The 25,602-nt window shown below is 43.0% G+C and overlaps 1 protein-coding gene and 1 long non-coding RNA gene across 15 annotated transcripts in view; one reads left to right on the plus strand and one right to left on the minus strand.

Moving 5' to 3' along the window:
• The first annotated feature begins 1,729 nt into the window (after window positions 1–1,729).
• Window positions 1,730–25,602, plus strand: part of LOC128350375 (uncharacterized) — an 83,793-nt gene continuing 59,920 nt past the window's right edge. The window contains exons 1-2 of the long non-coding RNA XR_008319296.1: window positions 1,730–1,757; window positions 2,396–2,596. This is a non-coding gene — a long non-coding RNA (uncharacterized LOC128350375). The remainder of the gene's footprint in view (window positions 1,758–2,395; window positions 2,597–25,602) is intronic.
• The window catches only part of DOCK10 (dedicator of cytokinesis 10), a 296,882-nt gene continuing 286,505 nt past the window's right edge, over window positions 15,226–25,602 (minus strand). For 11 of the 14 annotated variants that reach the window (XM_053308598.1, XM_053308611.1, XM_053308600.1 and 8 more), the window contains 7 exons: window positions 25,176–25,322; window positions 23,051–23,261; window positions 22,296–22,486; window positions 21,074–21,174; window positions 20,241–20,379; window positions 17,721–17,796; window positions 15,226–15,892 (listed from right to left, as the gene is read on the minus strand). In XM_053308598.1, the coding sequence (XP_053164573.1) occupies window positions 15,825–15,892; window positions 17,721–17,796; window positions 20,241–20,379; window positions 21,074–21,174; window positions 22,296–22,486; window positions 23,051–23,261; window positions 25,176–25,322 (933 nt within the window). In that variant the 3' untranslated portion in view covers window positions 15,226–15,824. The remainder of the gene's footprint in view (window positions 15,893–17,720; window positions 17,797–20,240; window positions 20,380–21,073; window positions 21,175–22,295; window positions 22,487–23,050; window positions 23,262–25,175; window positions 25,323–25,602) is intronic. The other 3 variants (XM_053308599.1, XM_053308603.1, XM_053308609.1) reach the window with 1 other exon arrangement.

The raw sequence follows: 25,602 nt of genomic DNA on the forward strand, positions 1-25,602 counted from the left end.
TGGTCTTGTGGTAGCAAGCATGACTTGTCCCCATAGCTAAGCAGGGTCTGCCCTTGTTGCATCTGAATGGGAGACTTGATGTGCGAGCACTCAGGATATTCCCCTTAGGGGATGAAGCCGCTCTGGGAAGAGGAGAAGGTTTCAAGTTCCCTCCCTGGCTTCTCCAAGATAGGGCTGAGAGAGATTCCTGCCTGCAGCCTTGGAGAAGCCGCTGCCAGTCTGTGAAGACAATACTGAGCTAGATAGACCAATGGTCTGACTCAGTATATAGCAATAGCAATAGCACTTACATTTATATACCGCTTTATAGCCGGAGCTCTCTAAGCGGTTTACAATGATTTAGCATATTGCCCCCAACATTCTGGGTACTCATTTTACCGACCTCGGAAGGATGGAAGGCTGAGTCAACCTTGAGCCCCTGGTCAGGATCGAACTTGTAACCTTCTGGTTACAGGGCAGCAGTTTTACCACTGCGCCACCAGGGGCTCATGGCAGTTTCCTATTTCCATCAGGCTGACCAAGGCCATCTCAACCCCATAGCCTACTCTAAAGCCAGTTTGAAATGGGTATAGATAATCGGTTTCCTCCAAATGTCTGAACCAGGGTATAGATCTGATGGGATTTGTTGTTACAAACGAAGCATATCATCAAGGCAAAACAGGATTTAATTTTCATATATATATGTAGTGCTAGGTATATTCTCTTACTGATCAGACAATAGTATACTTGGCTACTGAATGCTATTCAAGGAATAGCAGACCTGTAAGATGCTCTCTGTATGCATTCATCCATGAAGCCCTGTGGGTATTAGGAAGATATATTTCAGCACACACTCAGGAGGAGGAAAAGGTTATATCTGAATGTAATGGCATGCTATCTCATTGCTCCTCTTCTGTGAGCACTGAGAAGTTTCAGGGGTTTGCAGCATGCCTTGGATTCTGCTTTCTGTTGGAAAGAGAGTCACTGCAGACTAAAACTGGTTTGTTTATACAAATATACAGTTGAGCACTGGATAAAGTTTGAAATAGTAGAGCATTCCTAAAAGTCAGCAACAGACTACGTCAGGTCCCCAGAGAATGGCCTTTGTATCTTAAGACACTGCAGCTCCTCTAGCATTCCAGGCACTCATCTAAGATCTTATTTCCCTTAGTCTTTAGTCCTATTCAGACGTATTGTACATGTGTACAGATGCCTATACACTTGTACATGTTTTTGCTTGAATGACTGCACCTGTGTTCATTTTAAAGGTGACCATACATACTCCACAAATGCATGGTAAAGATAGAAAGTGTGCTGCTGTAACTGTGTCCAACTTAAGGTGTGAATAACTACCTGTGCTTACTGTTCACTTGTATGAGTGTTCAGCATAATGTCTGAATAAAAGGAAAGATCATGCCGCTGAGTCGGTGTCGACTCCTGGCGACCACAGAGCCATGTGGTTTTCTTGGTAGAATACAGGAGGGGTTTACCATTGCCTCCTCCCACACAATATGAGATGATGCTTTTTCCTATATTTTCCTATATGTATTCCCTATAAATTTTTCCTATATTGCTGCCGCCCGATATAGGTGTTTCCCAAAGTCTGGGAAAGTCTGGGAAACATGCAGCAGGGATTTGCTCTAACAACCTCTTGCTCCCTAGGCAAGTCACTTCCCTGCTAAGCCATTAGGTGGCTCAGTGTCTGAATAGCACTTCTTATTGTTCCTGTTCTGCACCAGATATGGAGGGATGTTAACCTAATTGATGTGTGCAAATGTGTAGGTACATTGGAGAGATGGTTTTGATTTTATGGCCAATAGAATATTCAAAGCTTATAATAGCAGAATGTTGAAACTACTCCACACCTTAACTGTATAGTGGACGATATTTGTAACTCTAGATTTGATCCCTAGATTTCAATCTCCAGGGACCCAGCCTGGTAAAGGCCTATCTGTGTAATCCTGGGTTATGGCTCCTTTAAGTAGAAAAGGAAAGGAGAAGGGACATCCTGGAATGCATGCACTCAGTGGGATTTTCTGTGTTTTATGGTGTTCTAGTTTTATTCTCATTCTTTCTTTTGTACATGTTGCCATGGGAGTTGCAAGCCTTTTTCCTGAAAGATAACAAAGAGAAATAGGGTGGTGGTAGATGAAATGTACCATTGAACAGCCTATAATGGAACAGCTCCGTTTTCAGCTCTCAACAGCCTGAACTGAGTAAGATAAAGGTTAGGAAGTTGCCAAGGATCCTACAATTTTGCCTGATTGATTTGGCATATGCGGATGGTCAAATGTTCCAGGGCTTTTCTGAGTTCTCCTTTCTTGGGCTCTTTGTTCAAGTAATATGTCTAAAGTGTGATTCTGCAAACTGGAATTTTGAGAGAGTTTGCCAGAAACTGAAATCTTGATCCTTGTAGGAGGCCTGTATCGTTTGAACTGAGGGAAGGCTGGTCAGTGAGGGCTTAGGGTAAGCCCAAACAATCAGAAGACAGGATGGCTTGACTAGCACCTTTCCTGGCCAATCATGGAAGACCCGAGGCTGCAGCAGGAGGAAAGAGGGGTTGAAACAAGCTCCCTTCTCAGCGAAAATAGCTGTTTGTGGTTCTTCTGATTAAGCTGTAAGTTTTCTGTCTTAGCAAGTGTATTTGTTTGCTTCCCTCTTGCCCTGACTGCCTGTTCCTGCCCAGTGGGCTTTTCTTTTCTTTGCACCCCCATTCCAGGAACTCCTTTTCCATTCTATTGCCCAGAGGATTTTTCTTTTTTCTTCTTTCATTTCACCCCCACTTGCCCCCTCCCCTTCTTTTGCTCAGCGGGTAGTATTTCTGTGTGGAGATTTTGCTGTGTGCTTGCTGTAAGAAAACACTGAAACTCAGGCTTCCCAGCCTGCCCAGCTGCAAGGAGTTAGCTGCACAGGTCAGCTTGCTGTGGAAAAGTGTTTGCACTGGTGTTGAATGGGGTGCTTTATGTTCCCAGAAAGAGGGAGAGTGGGTGGGTGGGAGTCCAAGGGATCCCAAGGGATTAATAACTGGGGTGTACTAAAATGAATTATTAGAATGCTCACTGAAAACAGTGGGTCCTCTCTCAAGGTCTATGGAAAATACTGGGAGCCATGAATACCAAGGGACATGCCTGGCCTCTATAGAAATAAATGCATTATTTGTTAGTAAAGGTAAAGTGAGCCGTCGAGTTGGTGTCGACTCCTGGCGCCCACAGAGCCCCGTGGTTGTCTTTAGTAGAATACAGGAGGGGTTTACCATTGCCATCTCCCGCGCAGAATGAGATGATGCCTTTCAGCATCTTCGTATATTGCTGCTGCCCGATATAGCTAGGATTCAAACTGGCAACCTCTGGCTTGCAAATCAAGTCATTTCCCCGCTGCACCATTAGGTGGCTCTATTATTTGATAGTACAGGTGAAACTCGGAAAATTAGAATATCGTGCAAAAGTCCATTAATTTCAGTAATGCAAATTAAAAGGTGAAACTGATATATGAGACAGACGCATTACATGCAAAGCGAGATAAGTCAAGCCTTAATTTGTTATAATTGTGATGATCATGGCATACAGCTCATGAAAACCCCAAATCCACAATCCCAGAAAATTAGAATATTACATGGAACCAAGAAGACAAGGATTGTAGAATAGAACAATATCGGACCTCCGAAAAGTATACAGTGTACTGTGCTTGATTGGCCAGCAAACTCACCTGACCTGACCCCATAGAGAATCTATGGGGCATTGCCAAGAGAAGGATGAGAGACATGAGAACAAACAATGCAGAATTGCTGAAGGCCGCTAATGAAGCGTCCTGGTCTTCCATAATACCTCATCAGTGCCACAGGCTGATAGCATCCATGCCACGCCGCATTGAGGCAGTAATTGCTGCAAAAGGGGCCCAAACCAAGTACTGAATACATATACATGCTTATACTTTTCAGAGGTCCGATATTGTTCTATTCTACAATCCTTGTCTTCTTGGTTCCATGTAATATTCTAATTTTCTGGGATTGTGGATTTGGGGTTTTCATGAGCTGTACGCCATGATCATCACAATTATAACAAATTAAGGCTTGACTTATCTCGCTTTGCATGTAATGCGTCTGTCTCATATATCAGTTTCACCTTTTAATTTGCATTACTGAAATTAATGGACTTTTGCACGATATTCTAATTTTCTGAGTTTCACCTGTATATCCCTTCATAACAATAAGAGATGATAATTTCAATTAATTATTTAACTAACTAACTAACTAACTAACTAACATATTTTTATACCCTCCAAAACTTACATCTCTGGGAGTTTTACAAGATAAAAACAAAAGTAAAAAATTAATTAAAAACAAAAACAAGAAATTTAAAAAGAAAGCAAAGATAATAGCGAAGTAAGGTACATAAAAGAATAAAAATCAAGGATAGTATAAAAGAGAGCCAGCAACTTTTGCATAACAAAGATTATGACTGGAATATCTTCTTTCCTGTTCTCTGCTCTGCCTGTTCCAGTGACCAGCAGCTGCCATGGACTAATATCAAGAGAAGACGACTGATTTAGGTCTAGGCAATTTACACAGTTTAAAATGTTGTAATTTTTGGAGCTCTTCACAACTGTTTTGTATTTTACTATCCTCAGCATACTCACATCTGAATAATACCCATGAAAATACCTGTTTGCAATGAACTGGGTGTTATCTAATAAAACATCCCCAGGGAATATTAAAACATAATTACTCTGCAAGGGATGATTCCTATTAAACATTAAATGCATTTCCCTCTAATTGAAATTTAAACCTTTGCTTGTGGTTTGGTGTCACTGAAGATGCGATTAAACATAAAATATGCATAACTCTTAACTCCTTTAGGGGTGTTGGGATGACACCAACTAATGTATAAATAATTTCTAAACAGATTCAGTAAAAGTTTTTTCCAACTTTGTTTTGCCTGCCTGCAGAATATCTTTTTCATTGAAAAGAACGTGCCTATAGACCCCTGCCTCCTCACCGACTCAACAATGGTCTAGAATGCTGATGGTGTTAGGTTGTGCCAGATGAAAGTAGCTAGCTATTTTTATTTATTTATTTATTTATTTATTTATTATTTGTGACATTTTTATACCAAGACATTTTCTGCCTTGACAAAGGCACCCAAAACGGTTCACAATACTAAAAGGAGCAAATCAGGCGCGGAGCCTGACCTCCAGTGGCCCATGTGTGTCCCGCTCACCCCGCCTCCACATCTGACGTCAGATGCAGGGGACGTGGTCTGGCTCCCGAATGGATCCGCTTGGCTCCGTTCAGGACTCATTTGGAGTCTGGCTGGTGCTGCCTTCGTAGCGTTGGCCATTTAACTCCCGAAGGGGTCGCGCGGCCCCTTTGGGAGCTAGACTGGGGCTGGCGATGCATTTGCAGCGCAGCCAGGAGCAGCTCTTCTCTGCCTAAGGTAGGGAAGAGCCGCTCCTGGCCACGCCGTGAATGCAGTGGCCATTTAACTCCTGAATGGGGGCCTTATGGCCCCCGCTTGGGAGCTAAACCAGCACCCCCATGTCTGACTCCCACGAGGCACAGCCCCTGATTGGGCATGGCCTGGGTTCTTTGAACCCATTCGTCTAATGGTGGTTCCACCCCTGGAGCAAATTACAGAAGATTAATAAAATGTCTCAGGCCATTGGCCTTTTCAGGAGCTGAGTAGGGATGTGCACGGATCCGCGGAGTTGCGGTCCGGCATTGGGGTGGGGGTCCCTTTAAGGGCAGGGGGAGGATGTACTTACCCCTTCCACCACTTTCCCCCCACCGGCGTGTGTTTTTTAGGAAGCATTTGGGGCGGCAGGATACCTCGGCTGCAAAAGGATTCAGAAAGTCTTTTGTGTGTGCGCGCGCCACGGAGACGTGACTTGTGCGCGCAACATGCACATGTGCAAAAGGCTTTCTGAAGCCCTTTGCAGCCGAGAGGGGGAAGGGGTGGCAGGGAGGTATCCTGCTGCCCCAAATGCTTCCTAAAAAACGCGCGCCAGCGGGGGGAAAGTGGTGGGAGGGATAAGTACACCCTCCCCCTGCCCTTAAAAGAACCCCCACCCTGGTGTGCAAACCTCGAACCGACCCAAGATTGGACCGGTCCGGAGGCCTGTAGAATGGCCTCTGGACTGGTCCGTGCACATTTCTAGAGCTGAGGACAAGAACTCCCTGGCCTGGGTGCTTGTCTTCCTCTCAGGGCACACTGATCTTTCTGTACTCCTGGGAAGGAGGGAGAGGGGCTACCCCAACAGTCCTCACAGGCCAGAGTTAGCCAAAAGGCATATACCTGTAACCCCAAAGAGCCTTTGCACCTGAACTTAATAAATGATCAATAGCACGTGAGTAAAGACTTTAGGGCTTCTATTACAGCAACTGGAAATGGAATGATTTTTGACCAGAAGCTGTCTACAGGCAGTCTCCCCAGGTCAACGTCCTGGTCAGTTGTCCAGCCCATCTCGTTAGCACAATTGGACGTGTGCAAGTCCTGATGAAAAGTTAACTATGGTTGATGTCTGCTTTCTGACAAAAAGCATCCAAAGTTAGCTCTAAACTCAATCTTGCCTTCAGAAAGTTAGGAGAAGTACTTCTAACCCCTTTTTCTTGTTCTTCTCTCTCTCTCTCTCTGTGTATGTGTGTGTTTTGGGGGTCTGATTTTAGTAAATGTGAATGGTGTCTGCCATACAGACATAAGGCAACTGTAAAGGCTGCGTTTCACTGTTCAAGTTGGTCTGTGTAAGCTAACTTGGCTATTTGGTGTATCTTGGGTATAATTACAGAACAATTGGGCAATAAACAGACACTGTTCCTTTCTTTAGTTCACCAAACCTATCTATTGTCATGCGTATGCACACCTTCTCCCTCAGCCCGTCCTCACAGTGAGTGTGGGACTGTTGTGCGTACCCTAAGGTGTGCGTAATCACTGCTGTGCCATTCCCACCATTATTCCGAATGGTGGTGGTGACGCAGTAGCAATTACGCATGTGTTGGGTATACATGCAGCAATTGCCGCATGCTGCGGAGTTTGGTTTTCAGCTGGGCTGGAAGTGGCGTGTGTTTGTCCCTCTTCCATGGGAGGCATGCTATGCTGCATGCTAAAGGTAAAAGTGTGCCATCAAGTCGATTTTGACTCCTGGTGCCCACAGAGTCCTGTGGTTTTCTTTTGGTAGAATACAGGAGGGGTTTACCATTGCCTCCTCCCGTGCAGTGTGAGATGATGCTCAGCATCTTCCTATATCACTGCTGCCCAATGTTGTACCAGCGGGGATTCGAACCGGCAACCTTCTGCTTGTTAGTCAAGCATTTCCCCGCTGCACCACTTAAGGTGGTCTACACTGCATGCTAGCCACTGCTTTTTCCTTTCAAAGAAATGCAGACTGTGTTCATCAGTAATTTCTGCCACACACAGTACTTACATATATTGTGATATTGTGGCATTCACATCTGCTCAAATTTTATTTTTTTTAACATCTTTTGAAAATGTATATCCTGCCTTTCATTTTTTTTCTTTTTTGCAAAATGGCTGTCATTGCTCCTCCCTTTATGACCTAGAAGTAGAGTTGAGATGTTTCTTTCAGTGGAATTAAGGGTGGGTTTGGATGACACAGCACTGCATGAGAGCCACTTGCAATCTCACCATGGGACAGCTATATCAGAATTATTATTATTATTAATTCGATTTCTATACCACCCTTCCAAAAATGGCTCAGGGTGGTTTGCACAGAAAAATAACTACAAAATAAGATGGAACCCTGTCCCCAAAGGGCTCACAATCTAAAAAGAAACTTAAGATAGATACCAGCAACAGTTACTGGAGGTACTGTGCTGGGGGTAGATAGGGCCAGTTACTCTCCCCCTGCTAAATAAAGAGAATCACCACATTAAAAGGTGCCTCTTTGCCAAGTTAGCAGGGGTCATGAATGTCAATACTATCTAAATTACTTCCTCCCATAGGAGGAAGCTCTGGAGGAACTACATCCCACAGGCATCCCTGCACTTTCCCAGCCTCCATGTGCACACTCCCAACTCTCCTACATCACTCCCCATAATTATTATCAATGCTGCCAGAAGACTCCTGGCAGACTTGGCAGCCGTGCCCAGCCTACACTGGCTGTGCATGTGCAGAAGTACCCCTTAAAGCACTACCACCCTACCACCTGGGGCATTTCCCCCACTGTCACCTCTCCTTGTGGTGGAGGGTGGGGATTCTGACCTCCCCTTTCCCGTTTTACTGATGTGCCTGCCAAATAGTCACTTGTAGTGTCTGTCTGAATGGGGAAGGTGTCCTTGCTGCGCCCACATTACATTCAGAGTTCATAGCCATGTTAGAGCCAGCAACACTTCGATTGACAAGGCTTGTATTTTCAGAACTGTTTGTGCAGCTTAGAAAACTGAATGGTTCCAGAATTCACTGCTGCTGTTAACATCTGTCATTGTTGTGGTAGCTTCCAGAGATCATAACTGAGATGAAGGTCTACTGGATAGGGCTTGCGAAAATATAGGAAGCTGCCATTTCCTGTTTCAAAGTCCGTTGATGGCATTTAAGAGATCAGACGTTATAATAAAGGTCTTATATGTATAAAGTGTCTCTGAGCTTTGAAAAATCCAGACATGGAGTCCGAACCAATCTATGCATTTTGCATATTAGCACAGCGGACCCTATTTATTTATGTATTTTATTTTATATATCATATTTGTACACTACCCCAAACTTCCATCTCTGGGCAGTTTTTGAGCTGGTTCTGGGCCGTTCTGAGCTGGTCTTGTGGTAGCAAGCATGACTTGTTCCCTTATAGCTAAGCAGGGTCCACCCAAGTTGCATATGAATGGGAGACTAGAAGTGTGAGCACTGTAAGATATTCCCCTCAGGGGATGGAGCCGCTCTGGGAAGAGCAGAAGGTTTCAGGTTCCCTCCCTGGCTTCTCCAAGATAGAGCTGAGAGAGATTCCTGCCTGCAACCTTGGAGAAGCCACTGCCAGTCTGTGAAGGCAATACTGAGCTAGATGGACCAATGGTCTGACTCGGTATATGGCAGCTTCCTATGTTCCTATGTTTACAGCATTAAACAAATTAAAACAGAAACGAAAACCTTAAAATGATTTAAAACTACAAGTCTAGTTAAAAACCTTGAGTGAATCAATGTGCCTTTAGAGACTTTTAAAAAGTTGTCAGAGATGGGGAGGCTCTTATTTCATCAGGGAGTGCATTCCAGAGACTTGGGGTGCCAACAGAGAAGGGCCGTCCCTATCTAGCCACCAGATGAGCTGAAGACAAACCTCTCCAGATGATTTCAATGGGCGGTGGTGCTCATAATGAAGAAGCTGTTATCTTAAGTATCCAGGGCCTAAGCTCAGCTGTTTAGGGCTTTATAGGTTATAACCAAGACCTTGTATTTTGCCCAGATATGTATTGGTAGCCAGTGTAGTTCTTTTAATATAGGAGTAATATGGTCTCTATGAGATTACCTGGAGGCCAACCTGGCTGCCACATTCTGTACCAACTGCCGTTTCTGGACTATATACAAAGGCAGCCCCATACAGAGCGCATTGCAGTAGTCAAGTCTGGACATTACCAGCACGTATACCACTAGTTTGAGTCATTTATCTCAAGAAATGGACGCAGCTGGCAAAGCAGCCGAACTTGACAGAAACACCAGGGTGAGGTTTGGATCCAGAAGCACTCCAACTGTGTACCTGTTCCTTCTGGGGAACAGTGTGACCCCATCCAGAATCAGCAGATCAAAATGGTCTCTTGAGTTCTGACCCCACACAATAAGCACCTCCATCTTATCTGGATTCAGTCTCAGTTTTTCATCTCTCATCGAGCCCTTCACTGCCTCCAGGCAGGCATTTAAGGAGGTTATGCCTTTTCCTGATAATGCTGGAATGAATAAATAAATTTGGGTGTCAGCATACTGATAGCACCCTGCACCAAATCTCCTGATGATCTCTCCCAGTGGTTTCATGTTAAAAAGCATTGGAGACAGTATGGAGTCCTGGTGGCCACCATATAAAAGTTCACGTTTTGAAGAACTACAGTCTTTAAGCGACACCATCTGGAATCTGCCTGTAACGTAGGAGCGGAACCACTGCAAAGCAGTGCCTCCCACTCCCAACCCTCTCATATGGTCCAGAAGGATACTGTGGTCTATTGAAAGTCACCAAGAGATCCAAAAGGACCAACAGAGTCACACTTCCTTTGTCAATTCCCCATTTGAGATAATCCACCCCATAGCCTGCCCGAAAACCAATATGAAATGGGTCTAGATAATCAGTTTCCTCTAAAATGGTCTGCAGCTAGGATGCCACCACCCACTCAGTTACCTTGCCCAACCATGGAAGTTTGGAGTCAGACCTATAGTTGCTTAACTCTGAGGAATCCAATGCAGGCTTTTTCAGAAGAGGTCTAATAATTGCCTCCTTAAGATAGGAAGGCATACTGCCCTCCCTCAGATAAGCATTTATTGTTGATGTTCTGCTGTGCAAGAGCACAGCTGGGTATTTTGACAATGTTTGGCGTCCTGAGAATGGAAAGTTCGGGAATCCTGAGAATTGAGAATAGTCCTTTAAATTGTGACTTTTGTTCTAGCTCTGACAGTTTCTGAATGATTGAAAGCATCCGTACCTCAACATGGCTATTGCTCTTAGTAAGGCCAGGTATTATACTGGACTAGAGAGACAGGCAGCCCTCCAGGAATGGTATACAAAGGCATGGCTTAGTTGTGTGTCTGTAGATGTGATATGTGACCTGAGACTGAAACAGTAACGCTCTCCAGCCTCGCCTTATAAGCACCAAACCTCGGTACTTGTTATTTGCAAGGGTCCTAGTATGCAGGGTCAGAATAGAGCTGAATAAAATTTCCTGAGGGAACTGGAGAAGGAGGGCAAAAAGTGAATATCAGGCTAAGTGCTGCTTTGTTCATTTTTTGACTGCATGCCCAAGGGTTCTCTAGAGAATTTGTCCATTTTTGTGCTTCTCGTGTCATTGTTCTGAAAGAGGAACTGGGAAAGAGAGCATGTTTTTTCCTTGCTATTTCCATTTCAAAGGAAATTGCAACCTGCTACGCACGCAGCCAAGTGAAGGAAGCAGAGAAATATTCTTCAGCATTTCAAAGCAATAGCTTTGACTAAATGCTAATTTTGTAATATTTTGGAAAGAATTGAGGATTAGCTCACTCATTGACATCATTTCATGAATTAATGCCTTGTAGCTATTATTATGACTTCAGAAACTGGCCAATCATTTGAAACTTGAAAAGGAAATTTATAGCATCATTATTAAAAAAAAATCTTCCTGAGGTGCATTTCATACTCCCCCCACCCACACGACACAGATTAATCTCCATAGCAAGAAAGGCTGTGTGCAAGGCACCCCTAAGACTCTGTCCCAGCAGCTATTCTGCTCCTCACTTGCTGGTTTGTCTGACCTGCAAAGTCAAAGAGTTGCCAGAGGAGACATCCGGAGATACCTGTAGACACAAAAGAGAATACCAGCTAAACACCAGTGTGGCCACCAAGGAGATGTGCATTATCTCCAATTTATAGTGCAAAGTCTTTGTGAGGACAGAATCAAGCTGCCTCTTCCCAAGCAATTTATCTTTGAGAGAGGGGAGAATTGTCATGGTAACATTAGAAGCTTTCAAGAGGAAGTCCTCTTCAAGTAGCACAGGTTGAAGGGAAATTTGGAAGGGGGAATCTACAGGCTGACCTGCATCCCAGCTGCAGGCAGTTGGGTAACTTGAAGGACTTGAACACAATCACATTGAAAAGCAGCGGGTAGTTTCATCTTTACTTGGATCAGAAATCGGTCCATTTGAGCAGCAACTTCTATGACTGATGTTCCCAGAGCATTCCCAGCTTATTTTCTTCTTCTTCCTTAGTTCCTGGCTTCATCTCCTGATGTGACTAAGCAGGTTTAGTAGTTAGTTTAGTAGAAAGGATGACTGCATCGAGAATTTTTCTGCATCTATCTAATGTAGTTTTAGGCTATGATAGGGGAATCTAGATACATATTTGGCTTGATCAATAACCTGGAAGTACACTGATCCTCCTAAATTAGATTGGAATGGAGTAAATATGTGCATGACTGATCTGCCACAAACTGGTCTGTTTTGAGTGGTTTGATTGTGAACTGCTTTGAACCAGTTTGAGCCAGTTCATTGACCCAACCAGCCCATGGTCAGTCCAAATTTGGTCTGAATTCAGACTGAACTGCGGCAACTGGTTCATACATACCCCTAGAATGGAGTTGTTGTGATGTGGGGCCTCTGTAACCCACTTCCAGGCATTCCGTATCATTTTGTATTGGGAGTCTGCACCTTCTCTCATTCATGTTCAAGAACTTAAGAACAGGGTGTAGGGTGTAGTGGCTAAAGTGTTGGATTTATACTGGGGATAAAGGTAAAGTGTGCCATCAATTCAATTTCAACTCCTGGTACCCACAGAACCCTTTGGCTTTCTTTGGTAGAATACAGGAGAGGTTTACCATTGCCTCCTCCTGCGCAGTGTGTGATGATGCCTTTCAGCATCTTCCTATATCGCTGCTGCCCAATATAGTACCAGTGGGGATTCAGACTGGCAACCTTCTGCATGTTAGTCAAACATTTCCCTGCTGCGCCATTTAAGATTTCCTAGTTCAAATCCCCATCTGGCAGTAATAATAGCTTTGTAAAATAGTTCGTTGTGATTCCGATTGACAAAGAGGAGCTGAGCACAAGAGAGATTAATATCTCCCTGGAGGGCAATCTACTTCCTTTCCAGGCTATGTGGTGGCCACCTCTTCCAAGTCCAAAATTACTGCTCTATTAATTCTACAGGTGTATATCATGTCTGGGGAATTCATTCAGCATACCTGTAAAAAATGGAAATATTCTGTGATACCAGAGTCTATCTTTATAAATTCGTTGTGAGACACAACGGACTTATTGAAATTTCAGGTGTCCAAATAGCAACATGTATCTGGCTAGAATGTGACAGAATGTCTCTCATCGCCTTAAGAATGTTAGCGTCACTACTGGGCACAAAATGTTAAGATAATGAAAGAAGTTTCAAACAGTTATTACTTTGTGGATTGACTGTCTTGTGGCTTGACACTGACTGTCATATTTTTTTAATCTTCTTCCCAATGTGGTGAAAAGTAGCACAGTATATACACAAAGAAGTGTGTATTTTCTAAATATGATGCACATTAACATCTTGAGGTGCGACTATCTGTCTAAAGTACTATCGCCATTTCCCCCATTTGCCACAGTGGGGAAAACTGCAGTACTGCGGCTTGGGCAACCACTGGGTCTGAACAGTATTGGTGTTCCTTATGAGTCTGCAGCAGCCCCGTGGAGGAATGTTATGCCAATGGTGGGCTGTGTATCATGTCAGCCACAGTCTTTGAAAATTCACTCTCTTTAGTTTAGCTTTGTAGGTATGTGCATCCCAATCCTATGCATATTTACTCAGAAGTAAGTCCTGTGTTTAGTGGGTTTTATTCCACGTGAGTGTGCATACGATTGCCATCTTGGTTACCTTGGCTGTGTTCTTTCGGCCAGAATGATTATGGTTAAACAGTCAATTCTTTCTTGGGATTACACCTGGAATCTGGTGTGATCCTGGTTAGCGATCCCAGTTAAATGTTGGTTGATTGTAGGAATTTAACAAGGATTGCCCAGAAATAGTGGTGCTATTGTTTGCTGCTGTGACTATCTAGTTTTTCTGGATCTAAGATTTACAATACAAAGGCAGAACTTAGGTGCCCACCTGCCAGCTGTGGCTTGGTCTGTTTGAGAGATGGTGTTGTGGCGGGAAATGGACAGTGTCAGTTCAGCTCTGTGTGTCTAACTTGTGCTTCACTCACTGCTCTGGTCTGCTCTGCAGTCTGCATTGCAAGGTATACTCACTCAGTCAAAATGTGGCTGAAGACGTTGCTGTAGTTGAGCTTATGGCTATGCTTGCTGGCTGCTAAGGGTGCTGCTGTGCTGTGGCAGCTGTTGCAAGTAAGGATGAAGTAATAATTGTGTATGAGAGAGAAACTTGTGCCAGTGATGTTACGGCAGTGCAGGCACTGTGGCTGGCAGTGTATACTGGGTCAGTGATTCTTTTTTGGCCATCTTTGGACTGTGTGTTTGGCAAAATGTTTTGTTCTGTGTTGGGAGGGAGTGTGTGTGCTGCTTCACAGTGTTGTTTTTTAAGGCAGGTTTCCAAAATGTGTGCACAGTGCACTCTGCTTGTTTTGCCTATAGGGAACAATGGGGGACTTGAATCACCTGCTATCCTCACTTTTAAAAGTGCTGTCCACTGCCTCCCCCCCGCCCCACCCCCATACCAAACTTGACCTGCCGAACCGGTTTGGCTTCAAACCAGTGCATGAACCTCCATTCATGCACATCCCTAGTAGAGACCTGGGTTTGAACCCCCACTCAGCCTTGAGGCTCACGGGTGGTCTTTGGCCAGTCACTCTCACTTGGTCTAACCTACCTCATAGGGTTATTACTGCTAATTTTTATATATCACTTTTCAACAAAAGTTTTCAAAGTGCTTTAAACAGAACAAATAATAAATAAGACGATTCCTTGCCCCAAAAGGCTCATAGTCTAAGGGTTGTTACCCTATGAGGTAAAGAGAGGATAAAAAGGGGTAAGCCCCATGTAAAGCCATTTTAAGCTCTTGGGAGGAAAGACAGGACACAAATTGGAGAGACGGATAGAACAAGTGTATAATGCTGGTGATCAGCATCGGCAAATGAGGGCAAAGTTGATGTTGTCAGGGCACTGGGTAGTGGCTAGCAGGAAGATCTCTTTGGGTTTATTTGGGCAGCTGCTGAAGCTAGATCCCAGACTCAACTTTTGTCTGCACTCTGTCTTCTATCTTCATCTGCACCTGTCTATGCCAACCATAAACGCAAAATGTTCCAGCAGATATAGAGTGAACAACCTAAAGTATCGACAACAACATGGTGTTTTCTGCAGAATTGGTCCCCAGAATAAATATGTACTGGTGCAAGTATGTGAGTGAGAGAGAATTTTAGTTACCTCCCTTTTCCTGAGAAGCTCTCTCTGTCACCCAAAAATATTTCCCTGTGGAATGTAACTCTTTCCCAGGAATGGGGCTTCCTAAGGAAAGGAGGGTAATCAAAATTTGCCCCACTACTGAGCCAGCAGTAGAGCAGAGTGGAACTTTTCCAAAGCACAGATATGTTTGTTAGGATGACAGTCACTGCTTCTAGTGAATATTGCAATAGGTCAATGAACTCGTTAGTTATCATGAAGAAATATTTATAGATTATATTCTACACAGACAAATATTTTAATATAGTTGTATTTGAAATGCTATCCACATTTTAGTAATGTCAATTATTATTAACTAAATTTTTTGTAAAAATGACATATTTTACACATCTTCTATTTACAATTGCAATATACTTAAATGTTATAAAACATTCACTTTTGACCTTTAAAATATATGTATACTAGGACTTGTATTAGATTATATTATCATTTACAGCACACATAAGGTTTGCTGTGAAACTTAAAATGTTCAATGAAAATTTCATGTTCAGTCTGTTTAATAAAGACTGATCCATAACAAAGAAGACCATAGGAAAATGTGCAAATAAGAGGAAAGGCAATAACATTAAAAAACAAACAAACCAAAATGGCAATTAAAAAAATTAACACTGAAAATGTTCAATAAATTAAACAATGTACCACATTTCATTTTCATGGAATCCTTAATTATTTTCTTACATTGTTATCCAAAATACTCTCAAAGTTCTCTAGTAATCTTTTCAAAGTCAAATTCACTATCAAATGTCAGTATTTGATGGCACTGGAGGTCCAGGTGGAGTTGTGATTGTTTTACTGATTGCATGGGAATAAGGTGGTTCCACTCCTTGTTGCTTTGCAGAATCCTCCTTGTACATGATCTTAAAAAACAACAACACAATTTTAAAAAAGGAGTGATGAAATACATTTACAATTTGTGGAAATCAGATTATGGCAGTATATTCAACATGCCCACTCTAACATGTATTCCCAAGTTAATGATTTCAGCAGCTGCCAGATTATTAGGAAGACATATTGGTACTGTTGTATTTCATGGCTACCTACAAGTTGGAATTTTGTGACTGGAAATATCCCAATGTAATTTACTTCTTGTAAAAGCAACTGTGGGGCAACCTGATTTGATGGGGGCTGCAGTGCGTGTATGTTTGTGGGGGGTGGGGGAGAGAAGAGTCCAACCCTTTCCTCCCCTTGTTTTAGACTTATTCCAAATAGTCTTCCAAATTTGCTATTTGTTGAAACTGCTAAATTTTGTGTAGCAATTGTTTGTGTGACAACGACTGACCCAGTCATGATCCAGTTGGTTGCAATATATATATATATATATATATAGAGAGAGAGAGAGAGAGAGAGAGAGAGAGAGAGAGAGACAGAGATTTATTGTTCTTAAATTCTGTATTTGATCTTTGATCAAAATAAAGTTTGATTGAAGGGGGAAACTGTGCCCATAAGCTTTCTGCTTCATGGCTAATAGAAGCTTCAGGCAGTTATGTGAATATAAATCAGGAAATCAGCACCAGGGTACAGATTGAGCTCTTCTTGCCCCATACCACAGCCCTGATCCAAACCGAGAACCCCATGGCTTCTCCTACAAGCAGCAAATTATCTTGGGCATTCCAGTTAGAAAGCTCTAACCTAGTAAGTTTGGTCCTCAGATAATTCTTAGGACCAAAGCCTATGTGGAATGGTTCCAGACTTATGATAGAATAATCCACCCACTGACAGCCAACAACCTGGATGGCTTTAAGAGGGGTTTGGATAACTTCATGGAGGAGAGCTATATCATCGGCTGCTAGTTGGAGGGCTATAGGCCACCTCCAGCCTCAGAGGCACGATGCCTTTCAATACCAGTTGCAGGGGAGCGACAGCAAGAGAGAGGGCATGCCCTCTACTCCTGCCTGTAGGCTCCTAGTGGCATCTGGTGGGCCACCTTGTGAAACAGGTTGCTGGACTAGATGGGCCTTGGGCCTGATCCAGCAGGGCTGTTCTTATGTTCTTAGGTCCCAGTATTGGGTCCTCATTCCTACAGTAACTTCTGATTTTGTAATAGCATCATAATGAGGTCTTTCACACAGCCTCGCTGGGGAATGCGAGTGGGCTGTGAGAAAGGCATGAGGATGGGGCTGTAGCTCAGTAGAAGAGCACATGTTCTGCATGCAGAAAGCCCCCAGTTCAATCCCTGGCATCTCCAGGAAGGGCTGGGAAAGATCCCTCTCTTGCTGGAGAAATGCTGCCAGTGAGTGCAGACGATGCTGACCTGGATGAATCAACTGGTTGACTCAGTACAAGGCAGCTTCTTATGTTTACCTTACATACAATTTATTTAGCTGTCTGTGATGACTGCTGCAATTGACCGTGTCAGGTAAAAGGTGTATAGATGTACAATATATTCATAAGAAACATTCAACATATGAAACTGATAAGCATTATACGTCAGAAGTGAATATGGGAAACAGGGCCCAGTTATAGTTCATGACATCCTAAATAAGAGTGCTTGGGGTCCTATCATTACTTTTTCTTATTTGACTCCATGTTATGATTCATGATTCTTTTAAGAAACAGCAACAGCTAAACACAAATAAAACTAGAGGTGATACTTTAAATACATGTTAAAAGTCAGGTAACACAGAAGACTAGCAAGTGAAAATATGTGACAGCAAAGGGACATGTAGACAAAGAAAACTAACATACCACTTTTGGCTATAGTATTGAGGGAAATGTTAGACAGTGAAGCAGAGAAGTTGTATAAGCATTGACCATGACAGAGCTGCCAGAAAAAGAGAGAGAAAAATGTTGATGGGGGTGTGTCTATCAGTGGAAGTACAAACAAACAGTGAGAAATGCTTTGAGCCCCAATGCTTTTACAAGTAAATACACTGAAGTACTACAAAGAACTAATTCACATCTTATGTTTTGATGTGATAAAGTGACTTCCCCATATTAGTTTGCATAATTAATATATGGTTTGACTAGAGCTGAACAGTCCCACATAAAGCAAAGGATTTGCTGTGCTGTAGTAAATGCCAGTTCTTAGGTGAGGACACATTTAATCAAGATATGCATCCTGTGAAAATGATGTGGTGAAATCACTTTATGACATCACAAAGGCCAAACATGAATTGTCCCTGAGACTGTACATTGGTGTACGAGTTGTACAATCATTCCAGTTATACACATGATTGCATGAAATACAATGTAGCAGTGCACAATTTGAAGATAAATGCTATATAATTTAAGTTGAATCGCATCAATTTATTTTCCTAATGAATCAACATGACTGCCTGCATTTCTTTTCCTGATCAGTGTTGATCTCATACAAATGAGATGTCTACCAAAAGATGAAAATATGTATGGAAATGTGGCTATAGAAATAGGCTAAAAGTGTGTTGCGGGGAAAGCACCTATGCCACCTTCTCTTTCCTATGCTCAACTGTCTTTGTTCCACCATTCCATCCTTTGGCTAATACATCCTACTAATTCTCCATGCTAGGTTCCATGTTTCCTTCTGCACTTCCCATTTGCATTTGCCTGATGTCTTGTCTACCTGCTTTATTCAGGCCTCTGCCATCTGTACTCTTTCCCCCCCCTTTTCCCCGACACTGCATCTCCTCTTATGAAGTTTCTGGTCACAGTCCAGTTTCATTCGGACTTCGCTTCCTCCACCCCTCCCCTACCAACGGAGCAAAGAGGCACCTTTTTAAAGTGGTGATACTCTTTATTGAGCAGGGGGAGAGCAACTGGCCCTATCCATCCCAACACAGCATCCCCCCAGTGGCTGTTGCTGGCGTCTGTCTTGTGTTTCTTTTTTTTAATTGTGAGACCTTTGGGGACAGGGAGCCACTATGTAAACTGCTTTGGGAACGCTTGTTGAAATGCAGTATATAAATAATATTCATTGCACTTGTATTCCTTTTGTACCACTTGCTTAATAAATTTCTGAACTGTTTTCTGGGCACAATGGCCTTTTATTCCAAAATGTTTTGTCATCTTCCTCCTTATGTCTGTGTGGGCAGCCAAATGGTTCCATGGAGAAAGTCTGCTGCAAACTACAGCAGATGCGAAGTGGCTAAAGTGAGAGTGCAGAACATTTGATTGTGTTGGAGATCCAGCTCCAGATGGCATCGACCTTTTGCACCGGTAATCCTAATGACCACTAGGGGCATTGGGAGTAGAGATAGATAGAGAGGGTCTCCTCCTCTTTCCTGTTTATCTCTGCCCCTATGACCCCTCTAGGGATAGAATGTACTCAGGAACTTCCTGGGAGTGACTTCCTTCTGCTTCTTCCCAGAATGCTTCTGGCTCTCTGAGTACCATGCTTCTATAGGTTCCTCTCTGACCAACTTGTAGCCAGGAGTTAGATATAGGTCTTTTCCTACCATCATGTACTTCTGAATAAAGTAGATTAGTTTAACGTAACATGAATCTCCATGCTTATCATTTACAAGCTATTGCCCCTGAGACCCCGTTAACCTCTGCTGTAATGGGAATGAGTTAGCTCCTGAAAAGCTCTGCTATAGAAGGAATTACCCCCAGCAGATTGTGCAGCTAATTTGCCAGTTACTGGATACCCAGCCAGTCTTCCTATGTGTGCCTTCTCTAGGGAGCAGCCTTTTTGTGGGGATTGGGGGTAGATTTTTCTGAGGTGGCAAGTCATGGAGGGACTAAACGCGGCCTATTATTTTCCCCTCCTTTGAATCATGGTATTTCTTCTGTCAACCAGCAAAATGGTTTAGAGAAAGAAAGGAGACAGATACATAGGTGTACTTGTATACACAATGAGGAACATTATACAGACAGATTTTTGTGGGTCTTCAAAGACCTTCTGGAAACAGACGTCTTCTGCTTAGTGCTCTCCGAAGCACAGGCCAGCAGAAATCTCCAACGTAACATGACACTCCATAAAAACAACACTAGCTGAAGATACCTTGCAAGGGTATGTCAATCCAGTAATGCTGCATGTACACCAAACTGTGCAAACACAAAAACTGGGCAAAGGTTACACAAGAGTAAGTCCATTATTTCCAATATGAGCTAACACAATATTGTGTGGCATGTCAGCCACTCTGACATTTCCTTATAATTTATTTATTTCTTTTTTTAAAAAGACCAGTCATCTTCCGGGGGGGGGGGGGGGCGACCCAAGAAGATTGTTTATCTGAGATGGAGAAAAGTTCAACCACAATCACAAAAGGCTTAAATGGAATGGCTTACCTGTTCGTTCATGACTTCAGAGAGCTCACTGAGCATATCCTTGTAATGAGATTTCATTTCTTCTTGATATTCCAACTGGTCTTCCTTAATAAGGCGTTCATTAACCTCAAGAGCTTGTCCACATGCTTCTGCAAACTGCCTGCATAGCATAGAATACACCACATTTATAACCTCTAGGCCAGGGCTGCACAACTCAAATGCCTCCGTGGGCCAAGACCACCCGTGACTTAGTGCATGGGTGCCAAAGTCAATTTTCAGCACATTAACATTGTTACTTAAAATATTATTTAAAATATAATTTCCAAGGATATTGGACAGAAAGAAGGCCTTATCCCTGTCAAGTCAGTGGAGCATCTGGAGTGCATGCCAGCCTCAAATAAATGGTCTCTCCTCTTCCTAAATGTTCATGTTGCAATCCTAGTCATGCTTTGAGAGTAAGCTTCACTGGCTAAAATGTGGGGCGTATTTCTGAGCAAACATGCAAAGGATGGCAAAGGATGGCTCTATAAGGCAGTTTCTAGCCCCTATGATATTCCCTGGGGGCCGCTAAAAAAAGTCCCCGTGGGCCGATTCCGGCCCCCAAGCCTTATGTTGTGCAGGCCTGCTCTAGGCACTACAATTGTTGAAGCCATAAACCATCATTTTTATCTAGTAATTATGAATTACAGCAGTGAAACCATGATTCCTTGCAAGAAGAAAATTCTCTCTGTGTATTAGTAGAATAATGTGGTGTGGTCTTAAGTTTAACCTTATTAAACTGAAGGTTAAACAACTTCAGTTTCATCTGTTTATTTGTGCTAAAATTGTCTTGTATCTAGAAATAGAAAGCTTACCTGAAGATTTCTTTCAGAAGTTTAATCTGGTTATCTGGGTATTTCTTTGCGTTTGTTTCTTCAAGGAAAGCTCGAGCATAAGCCATTGGCCCTGCATTTACCTGTCAAATAAAATATGCTTCATTATATTAAAGTGCAAAGCAGAAAAACATCTCTCATATCTGAGGGTCAGATCTTTGCTTTTTCTTATGGTGATGTGTGTTTCCAACCAATTGTTGAGAGGATCACTATTTTATGAAAGGGTGGTGAAAGAAGTGTCTGTCAGGCCTGCCATGAGGTATTAAAGGGTAGCAGAATGCTGAGGAAAACTACCTGTAGCAGGTAGGGAGATGTAAGGAGGAAAATGAAGAGGTGAATGATGGTAACTGTCAAAGCCCACTCAGACTCTGATACTGAGAAGTCCCTTGAGGAGGGAGGAGGAGGAGGTCCCATCTGAAAGCCCTGGCCCTGATGAAAGCCCTTTAGAACTAACAGACCTAGAACAACCATAGCTTTCCACCACTTCTGCAGTCACCCCCCTTGGAGGAGCCCTGGAATCAGGGGCGTAGCTAGGGAAGAGGGGGCCCGTGTTCATCCCTCTCTCTGGCGGCCCCCCAGAGTGAGGGAGACAATGAAGAAAATAGGGATTGGTGGAACTGGAGGGCCCTCAGGAGCTGGGGGCCCGTGTTCTTTGAACCCTTTCGCTCAATTATAGCTACGCCTCTGCCTGGAATTCTGGGGACCCAGTGCTCTCTAGAGAGGCTCCTGCCTCATCCTTAGAACGTACACCATCACCCCGAGTCTCCAGGAGAAGAAGCGATACCACATCAGGGCTGCACTCCAGCTCGAAGGCAGAGAACTCTGTCTGCTGCTTGGGGCTTTCCTCCTGATGGGCCTACTGAGGAGAGGGGAAGTCCAATTCAGGTGCCTCCACTCTAGCAGGGCTGGTCTTTGGATACTGGAAGGGGTGGGGCTCTTGCTCTGTTAGCTGACATGAGCCTCTTGGTGGTTCATCAGCTCCCTTTGTGAGCTCATGCTTCTAGCTGTTTTGCTAGGTCTGGGCAGAGGTAATTTCCACCTTTCTGGACTTGAGTAGGAAAGGACCAGAGAGCTGGGCAAAAACCCTACAAGCACCCCTGGTGGTTTGACAAAACAGACAGGACTCCATTTTTTAAAAAAAATGTAGAAATGTGGTTTGAAATTTCAACAAGTTATTCCTCAAGAAGGACTGAGCCATATTTACCTTGACGCTGACACTTCCTTGTAGTTTTAGCTGTAGCCTAATCATATCCACTTCTTCCATAGTGCAAAGCTGATTGAGTTCAGAAATTTTCTTAGACATCTCATCAATCGCTACTTCAATGGGATTCAGTTCTGTGCTCGTTTGGCTTATGACTTGTATTCTCTTCTTCACGTACGGAAATAAGTGGCTGGCTGTGCTCAAAAACACGAGATGCACATTTAAGGATAACTACCCTACCACGTTGGTCAATATATGGAAAGGCCAACATATGGATTTCACATGTTCACAATTGAAGTGTAGTCTCATTGATATGAAAATTATGCAACAAATAATGATACTCCCCCCCCCCCAATTCTGTACAATCAATAGATGAGCTGCAGCATCATGTATCTTGATGGCATCATACCTATTTTTAAATCTAGCATTTTAAAAAAATTCATTCATTCACCAATGAATTAAGAGAGGAATGAAAAATGTGATTGCCTGTAAAGAAACCTCAGTGATCAGTTATTTCCTCCAAAATGAATATGTTTCAAAGCCTTGATCAATCAATCATTTCTTATGTATATTAAAAAAAAGCAGTAAGAATTTTGATCAAGGAAAAACATGTCCTAGACTAAAATGTCTAAATATTCAACTCAGTTCTAGTCAGTTCAGTTATGAAACTATATACTCCTGAACACAAGGTTTAGCTATTCCAGAGGAAACCTAAGGTTACTGCTCTCTGTGTTAAATAATGCAGACAATGTCCATACTTGTCAGAATGGTTCGTCTCTTGCACTGTTCTTCTACCCCGCCGTGCTTCTTTCCTGACAGCGTGAATGGCGTTTCAAACACAAAGTGGTTGATATTGTGATGCATTTCGAAGTCAGTCTTCCGTTCGTCGGCTTCTTTTTCCTCAAAGAAAGGTGTAACGTACGTCACTTGGATATAAGCATATTTTGGATCTAAATCCTTAGGGTTAACCTGTATAAACATGGTGGATAAAAAGAAACAACTTAGAACAGCATAGTAAATACCACTAAATGCTAATTAAATGCTAAATGCTAAATGTTCCATCTTATTTGTTATTTTTCTGTGTAAACCTCCCTGAGCCATTTTTGGAAGGGCAGTATAGAAATTAATAATAATAATAATAATAATAATAATAATAATTAATAATAATAAAATAATGATGACAGTAAAACTGTCTTCATTGAAAGATCATTTTTTTGCCTTCTAATCACATGTGGTTGAGGATTGTGGCCCTTCCTTCAAGCATCCTAAAAGAAAAAGATTGCTATTTATACATTAGTGTGTTCATAGTTGACAGAGTACACACTTATTTTGAACTGGGGTATCCATATTTAGTACAAAACACTGAGAAGCCCCCACGCAGCAGAGGGCGAAGGACACAGATCCCTAAGGAAGGCTTTCTTGGTGACAACTCCATAATGATTAAGTTCACCATCCTGGAAGTTTTGGCATGCAAACTCTATACAGCTTCAGGGTACAGGCCAATATCTTTCTGTCTGCACTTGCAGTTGGTAGACTGGGTTGAGCCACCAAATAATAAATGCGTTTAATGGCTTGCATACTGTGCGGTGTGACACTGAAGGTGAGAGACCAGTCCTCACTGCTGTGCAGCTTTATAATACACACCTATGCCACTTGCAGAGGTGGGTTATTCGGCTCCCCCAGAGTTTTGCATGATTGCACGGTGGGATGCGTCTTCCATTAGCGATAATGGAAGAAGTATCACACCAAGTGACTGTGCAATGCTCCACGGTAAGCAGAACATCCTGCCCCTGCAAGCAGCACAGGTCAGTGTGCGTTTTAAAGCTGCACAGCAGTGAGGATGGGGTGTTTCACCATCAGCATCACATTGCACAGTATGTAAGTCATTGTTACATGCCTCAGCTCTTCCAAACAGAGAGGGGTACAAATATAAATTAATAACAGTGGCCACTGCGCACCCCCAGATTTGCATCCCTATTCTCACCTGTTGCAGTTGCTTGAGTAAACTACACCTGCATCAAAGGGAGGCTGGCTGGGGATATGGGAGATGCTGATGGATCTCCCATTCTCCTTTATGGCCTGGTAAGGTAAAGGTGAAGTGTACCGTCGAGTCGGTGTCGACTCCTGGCGACCACAGAGCCCTGTGGTTGTCCTTAGGGGTTTACCATTGCCTCCTCCCACGCAGTATGCGACAATGCCTTTCAGCATCTTCCTATATCGCTGCTGCCCGATATAGGTATCTGGGAAACATACCAGCAGGGATTTGAATCGGCAATCTCTGGCTTGCTAGTCAAGTCATTTCCCGCTGCACCATTAGGTGGCCTGGTACATAATGGCAAAGGGGCCAGTAGTGGAACACAGACTTTAGATACAGAAGGCCCCAGGCTCAGTCCCTGTTGCCTCCAGTTGCAGGTTCTCGGGCAGTAGGGTTGGGCAAGATCCTTCTTTGATGCCTTGAAGAGCCAGCCAGAGTTGACAATCCTGGTTTAGATGGACCATTTGCTTGACTTAGTATAAGACAGCTTAATATGTCCATGTGTGTAGAAAGAATGTGCCATTTGTTTTCCTTGTTATTTTAGTGCACATTTATAATTTTTAGTGCATATTTATAATTTTTAATGTAACTATTCAATATGCCCTTGCTTCATTTATGGATCACAGTGACCATGGACCCTTCCACATACATTTTATGAACTGCTGCATGTTGGAGAGTAGCACTAAGATTTACTGAAAGCCAACATGCCTTCAAAGCCAGAATTTTTCCAGCAAACACCCCCTTGAAATGAATAAGAGCTGGGAGAAGATACAGATGTGCTCTTGCCAGCTCCCATTCATTGCATCTTCTCAACAGATCGTGCTCTGAATTTGGTGGCATTCATATACCTTGTTGGAGTCTTGGATTATCTTCACATTGTCTGCTCCAAACTTATCTGCATAAAGTTTCAGCAACCTTTGTGAGATCTCAGACAGGCCTGTTAATTTGGGTTCTTTGTAGATGTACTCCTTACCCTCCTCTTCCTCAAAGAAGCCCTGATTGAAACACAAACCATAACCATTAGAGTCAATTAAGTATACTAAGCAAGCAGCTTTTGAGGCAGTTTACTGTGGATGTAACAAATATAATTGATTAGATAAACAAACAACAACAACAACAAAAAACCACTTGCGTTTCTGAATGCTGTAGCTTATGCATGAAGGAGGAATGGAATGCATTAAAACCAGACTCTATATTAGCACAGGATGAATCTACACGTTTTATTTTTATGGTTGGTCAGTCCATAAGGAGCGTATCAGTTATCTAAACCTTTAC

Source organism: Hemicordylus capensis, chromosome 3, assembly GCF_027244095.1.
Source record: "Hemicordylus capensis ecotype Gifberg chromosome 3, rHemCap1.1.pri, whole genome shotgun sequence".
Taxonomy (NCBI): domain Eukaryota; kingdom Metazoa; phylum Chordata; class Lepidosauria; order Squamata; family Cordylidae; genus Hemicordylus; species Hemicordylus capensis.